General features: G+C 38.2%; 1 protein-coding gene across 1 annotated transcript; it reads right to left on the bottom strand.

Annotated features, from left to right (window-relative positions):
- Window positions 1–293: 293 nt before the first annotated feature.
- fgf8a (fibroblast growth factor 8a) lies at window positions 294–6,507 on the bottom strand. The gene is made up of 5 exons (XM_088304598.1): window positions 5,848–6,507; window positions 5,715–5,751; window positions 4,947–5,127; window positions 3,164–3,270; window positions 294–720 (listed from the first exon to the last, which is right to left on the bottom strand). The coding sequence occupies exons 1-5, from the start codon at window positions 5,874–5,876 to the stop codon at window positions 436–438; spliced, it is 639 nt and encodes a 212-aa protein (XP_088160724.1). The 5' UTR covers window positions 5,877–6,507; the 3' UTR covers window positions 294–435.
- Between the last annotated feature and the right edge of the window lie 226 nt (window positions 6,508–6,733).

The raw sequence follows: 6,733 nt of genomic DNA, 5'->3' as shown, positions 1-6,733 counted from the left end.
CCATATGAACATTGTCATTGGTTACTGAATTCCTCTCCAAAGAATAAAATTGATTCTGGCAATGATCGATCTGTCCAAGTTTCCTTGAGCAGCAGGCAAGTGTAAACAAAAAAAAAACTCAATAGTAAAACAGACATAAAAAAACACTCCACTAACTTGTCAACATTAAGTCAATGAGTTATGTGCATCTAAAAATATAACAGTTTGCTTTTTTGATTTTACAGTCAGTCATTAAAAATCTGATGTATAAAAATAGAGTTCTCATATTTGGCTATTTACAGTCTTCCACTCAAAAAAAAAAAACAACAACAACTACACATTAAGAGAGTATTGCTAAGATAAGAGGAGCAAAAGGGAGCACTGAATCTACTACTGAAAAATGTCCCAGTGTGTCTGTTTCTCTTCAGCCTTACCACCTTTTTCGACTTCCATTGCTCAGCGTTCTGATGAGTCTTGTGTACGTTTAGTCCTTTGGTTGAAGGGGTAGTGAATGAAATCAAATGGTCGGTGGTGGCTGGGATGTGCTGGCTGCTGACCCCTTGGCAGTCTCTTCATAAAATGGACCTCACGCTGATGCTGCCGTGTCCGCGAGCCTTTTCGTGGACGTCCTCGACGGGTGAAGGCCATATACCATCCCTCATACCGGGCATTCCTCAGCGCGGTGTAGTTGTTCTCCAACACAATCTCAGTGAAGATGCAATCACGGCCTTGTCCGTTTTTCTGCAAAACCCACAATTAGAGTAATGCACTTAGAAACAAAAAGCAAAATATCAACTGCCTGTGACCTGCACACACTCTCCCAAACATGTTATCTCACTGAGCCCTCCTCCCCTCGTTCTGTAAATACAGCATATGTTACATACATTAAAAATAGGGGTGGTTGAAAACAGTGACTTTTCAGCTACCAATTAATGATTCACTGTGGGGAAGACTCATACTGTAGGAAGTGGAATAAATTGTCATTTTTAATTGGTTGATAAAATTAAGTAACATAAACTATTAATCGTATAATGTGACAACTAACTGTGGAAGCACAGTGCCACACTGTTCTGATAAGAAAAAATGGGTATGCTGAGATCTTGTGTACAGGTACCTCCAAAATAGTGTTTTTGCTGTGTCTTTTTTTTTATACGAGCGCTTATGGGGATGGGACATGCTGCAATTCAGCTATGGGCAGATGGTACACGAGGCAGGGTGCTAGGTGGGCGGGAAGAGGGCAGCGTGTGTGCAGGGAAGGGAGGGCATAAAAGCAGGCGCGTATATGGGATTTTGGACTTGGGGGTGATGGGACCAACCTTTTAAATAGTAAGGATTTGCATACACACACACATACACCCACGCACCCCCCCCCCACATATATATATATATAAATATATATATATATATATGAAATTGGTAATTTAATCAATCCACAAAACTGTATTTTTCTGTCAACTATGCCATATTTTATAAATGCTCCCTTATTAGAAGATTTATAAGGCATTGGACATTATATATGTAATATTTCATACAATAAGTATAACATAGTAAAATACCATAATAATATAATTATATATTTTGATATACATGATAAATGCATGATATACTATATGATCAATTTAATTATGTCGGATACATTTGAGTCTCATTCACTTTTTTGAGAAAAGAAACATTTTCAAAGCACACTTTTTTAGTATTGTCGCCACATGTCTGATGTTTTCAACCAAAACAAAAAAAAACAGATTTTACTTGCTTGCAAATTCAGTGAGTTCATGATTTTTTCAAGTGTTCTCGGTTGAAATAAATAAAGCGTAAAGGTGAGACCATTATGGAAGTCCTGCTTCAAGTCCAGGCTCCATCTAGTGTTACCTTTGGGTACAGTGCTCAAAAGGGCAAAAAATAATTACATATATATATATCAATCTCTCTCTCTCTCTCTCTCTCTCTATATATATATATATATATATATATATATATATATATATATATATATATATATAGTATGTATGTGTGTATGTGTTGAAAAGCTTCACGTTTGGATTAAGTCGCAAACAAAACAGATCAAAATACAAACAAGAATTTAGTATCAGTGTTTTATCAGATTCATTTAAAAAATGTAATGTAAATATATTTACTCCGTTTTATTTACTTCATAATGTGCATACTTTGTAAAGCGCTTGTGGGGAAGATTCTCCCATTAACTTAATTTTGTCAGTTAGACACCTTCATGTAATGTACGCACTCTGGGTTGAGCGAAAACTAAATGAGGGTGTCCACTGCCAATCCTATAGCAGTGCATCTATTTTCTCAGAAATTTAAGCACCTTTCCTCTTGCGTAATCAGGCTACTGTAATGAATAGTGCCTCTTGAAAGTGAAACTAATTTTGATTCACCGAACTGCTTTAGTGCTCAGCTTTGTGTCAGGGTGTGTGAGGGAGCGGCTGCTCACTCATGCAGGTGGCTTGGAGTCTTTCTGGAGGCACAGCTCACAACTGCAGTCATTCTGATGTTGGCAATGGGGATTTCATTTGACATGCCGGCAGTGAGAATATGCCCTTTAGTTAATTGTTGTTCACTCACTGTTGGATACTTAATTCAGCACCACGACTATTCTGTTTGAAGTCACTTGTATGAATACCAGGCTCGAGAATTTTATCAAGTCGAAGCAAAGCACTTTTTCAACAGAAATACTTTTGAAATCAAAACTTGCTGGAATGTGTACGTCCTTCAGACTCAAGTCTCGGGCCACATACCCCACTTGAGATACATGCATTACTGCGTGGCGAAAGTGCGTGGGTGTATGTGTGTGTGGGGGGGGGAGCTGACATTGTTCAGTCATCGTGTTGGTGGGGGGGCAAGCCCCCCCATCCTCCAAGCCATCTGCGCCCATGGATGAAAGGGTGAAGTTATTCTTACAATGTTACTACCATACAGGATTTCTGTTTTCCACTGCATTATTACCTCTCTTTGCAAACATAATATATTTAACGTGTTAATTCACTGTTGTTTATTCGATTGCCTCTTATCTTGCACCACGTTAGCTTTATCTTGTTAAATATCAGCACAATACCTAAAAAAACAAAATTAAAATTGGACAATTGTCTTCATTGTCTATGTGAATCCCACTGCAACTCCTTTAATTTAACTCACATGTCCGAGATACAACAAAAGTACAACTTCTCACCTTGCCAATGAGCTTCCCCTTCTTGTTCATGCAAATGTAGAGGCCAGTCTCGGCTCCCTTGATACGCACACGGCTTCCAAATGTGTCTGTCTCCACAATTAGCTTGGCTGACGGAGAAAGAAAACATTGCCATTAGCAAATGTCGGTCCGTTTACACATGGCAGTGAGAGACATAACGTAGAAGTAAGTAAGACATTACGTATGTGTACATGTAGCTCCGATACAGAAACGCCTTTACAAGTATTTCCTTTTCCTCCCTGGCCACACATATAACACAAGAAGCCGTGGAATGATTCCCATGGAATTATGTGTCTTGAAATTCTTTCAAAATGATATAACCAGGTGTCTTTTTAGTCTTTGAAAGTTAAGGAGGCCGCCCCAGATCCACCTCCATCAAAAATTTATTTTCAAATAAATCTGCATCAGTCACTCACATGAAGCTTCACATTTATCTCTATATCCCCCCAAAATACTTTAATGCTGAGGAATTATGGGCTTTCCTTCGTCTGGATTGCTTTTCAACAAGATGGAAAAAAAGGCCTGAATTTATGAAGCTGAATGAATTTGCAGAGAAAAAGTGATGTCGGCAGGCCATTTTTAGTTTTCTACACACATGTTATTTGAAAAAGGATTGCATCATCATAACTGTTCAAAATGTGAGTGAATCCATGTTTTCGTGAAAATACTGCAGCTTTATTGCGTTTATATGGTTACTGGAGTACTAGGGACTGAGACTGGTGCATTTCCTGTGCAGCACAGTTGAACTGAATACAAATCTATTAAGATGACCCCCCCATGACCCACTCACATGCATTTCCTTTTGCCTATATAATTTTCCTAACCTAATTAGTTAGTGCTTACCACACACGATATGAATTTCACTTGCGCTGCAAAAAATAAATAAAAAATATGGGATATAAATATAGTTGTGTATCATATTCATATGTAGTAAACTAAAAGAGGCACACCTCAACCCCCACACTCACTCACATCTTACTTTACCCAAAAACACAAACTAAAGGGAACTGCTGTGAAGGTTCACTTAAGACTTCACTTAATATAAATGCATTTGATTTTTGGGAAGCTGAACTATGCAGGATTTATTTTGAAGGTCAACGTAAGACTTTAATGGTTCTTCCAGACCAACAGAATCTCTGGAGGATGTCCAGCACCAGCCACAGTCAAAATGACAGTCTGTGAACTTCATGCCATTTGAAATCACACCAGTCCAAATGGTGCAAAATTGTTACTTTGCGTTTATCTATTTTGAAATTTAATTTAAAAATATCCATCTTAATAAATAACACATGGAAGATTTTCTTGTTTATTAAAAAATATTTCTGTGTTCTTTTTATGACTGTTTTGTGGGTTTTTCTGTGTTCTATTCTTTAAATAAAAAAATATAAAAAGTGTTATTGAATGGAACTGAAGAATATAGAATATCATTCTATGGAGAAGAAGACAAGGAATGTATATGTATATATGTATATGTACGCTGTATGTATGATGTATTATGTTGCATAGATATATATACTGTGTTTAAATATACATATATATATATATATATATATATATATATATATATATATATATATATATATATATATATATATCTAGAAACAAAAAAAAAAAAAATTGTCGATTCCAGCAAGGCAAAGCAATGCATTATATTTCTGTTCTTTGCATTGGCTATAATTTATCTTGTAAAATACCTCATTGGAAATAATAATAATCTCATTCGAATTTCTAAATCATCAATTTTATAGAAGACATCGAACTTTACCGTGCAAATCCCCATCATCAGCCATGGCGTTGATCTTCTTGTTGGGCAGGACCTGCACATGCTTGCCGCTGGTTCGACTGTACAGCTGGTAGATCCGGATCAACCTGCGGCTCACGCGGTCCGTCACTTTGCTCTGCGCGCTTACATGCTGCGTGAAATTAGGCGGGGACTGATTGGTTACCTGTCAGAAATTAGATTTCATCACCATCAATACGTGTACATGTATGTGTGTGTATATATATATATATATATATATATATATATATATATATATATATATATATATATATATATATATATATATATATATATATATAAAATTTATGACGTATGCTCACAAAATATACTTATTTCTCTCTCTCTCTCTTTTTTGGTTGTTTCGTTCAAACGGCTCCAAACCGCACAAGGCGTTTGCATAAAACAATTAAAAACATTTAATGCTAATTATTTGATCGCCTTTCGCGATCTTTCCTTTCCATCTGTCACAATCGGCTGTGATGGAATGAGGGCAACGTTCTGAAAGGAAGCCAACTCCACGACATTTTTCACAAGACAAGCACGTCCTGGCGATTTGTGCCAGGGTACGCAATGTTCAACGGGGGTGACCCGGCGGGCCGCCCAATCTGCCGAGGCCATCTGATATAGTCATTTAGAATTCAAATAATGTTCGAATCCTAGCGGGCTTTGCTTCACAAATGATTTATTCTAAAATTAAGTCCCAGAACGAATATTCTGATCAGGCAAAAATAAAATATAGGTGCATCTTACCTGAGCGTAGAAGAAGAATGCAAACATGTGTATAAACCTGTAAAGCAGGGTGGAAATATCACAAATCAGATTCAGTCAGCGGAACATTGCTGTGAAAACAGTGAAGATGGAAAAAAGAGGAGCATGTACTCACACGTAGCTACATCTAGATGCGGGTCGCATATTGGATGGGGGAGAAAAGGCTCTTCCACGAAATTTAGACTATAGTTTTGAGAGCTGTAGTCCAGACGTTTTTTTCTTGCGGGAAATTAAGTTCCAAATTATTTCATAGAAATCCACGAGTCAGCCGTCCTGGTAAGGGTTCACTCGCGCACACTCCGCAAATTGTTTTTTGACCATATCAATAATAACAAACGGACATTGTCCGCTGCTGCTCCACTGAACACACCATTCGGTTAAAGTTAATTAATGACTTCAAGTGGTCGTTTGAAATTAAATGTTGGCAAAACTCTTAAGTGCATTTGCAGAAGCCGATCTGAGCGTTGAATTGTTGAAAAGGGCAATGCATGGTTTAATTAATTTATTTTTATTTCTTTTTGTTTGTTTCGTTCCTTCTTTTTTCCCTTCTTCTTTCTTTCTTTCTTTCTAAATCCGGGAGTGTTGGAAATTCATCCGTAATATCAGATTCCCAGCCCCACTTTTCCGCCTGGAAACCCAGTGGTCCTCCCCGGCGTCCAGGTGTGAATGATCCTGCACCGGCTCGGTCCCGTCACTGGTTTAGGAGAGGTACGAGAACCCCGATGCACTTGGCTGTGGTAGAACTGCACACGGGACGCTCCTTCTCCGCACTCTCTGCTCCCATCCCACACCCCTGTCAAGGGTCTCACTTGGCTCAACTCCCGGTTAAAATGTCAGGCTGATCTGCAAAGAACAAGCCCCCTTTTTCTGCAGAACAAAAGCGTACACCCCCCACGCCCTACTCGCCATCCCCTCCCACCCCCCTTTGATTTAAAAAAAATCTCTTTACCTGGGAGAAATCCCCAACTCTTGAGAAAAATGACTGGTGGAGTTTCACGGGT

Source organism: Idiotropiscis lumnitzeri, chromosome 9, assembly GCF_059441095.1.
Source record: "Idiotropiscis lumnitzeri isolate Australia: NSW breed Sydney's pygmy pipehorse chromosome 9, RoL_Ilum_1.0, whole genome shotgun sequence".
Classification (NCBI taxonomy): domain Eukaryota; kingdom Metazoa; phylum Chordata; class Actinopteri; order Syngnathiformes; family Syngnathidae; genus Idiotropiscis; species Idiotropiscis lumnitzeri.
The sequence above is the reverse complement of the archived record's forward strand: the minus strand, read 5'-3'. Positions and strand labels throughout refer to the sequence as shown.

Excerpts from the sequence above, each read along its gene's own strand:
- fgf8a (XM_088304598.1), bottom strand. The coding sequence starts at position 5,876 with ATGCGACCCGCATCTAGATGTAGCTACGT. Across the intron at positions 5,752-5,847 it reads GCATCTAGATGTAGCTACGT|GTTTATACACATGTTTGCAT; the intron begins GTGAGTACATGC and ends CCTGCTTTACAG. Across the intron at positions 5,128-5,714 it reads CATTCTTCTTCTACGCTCAG|GTAACCAATCAGTCCCCGCC; the intron begins GTAAGATGCACC and ends AATTTCTGACAG.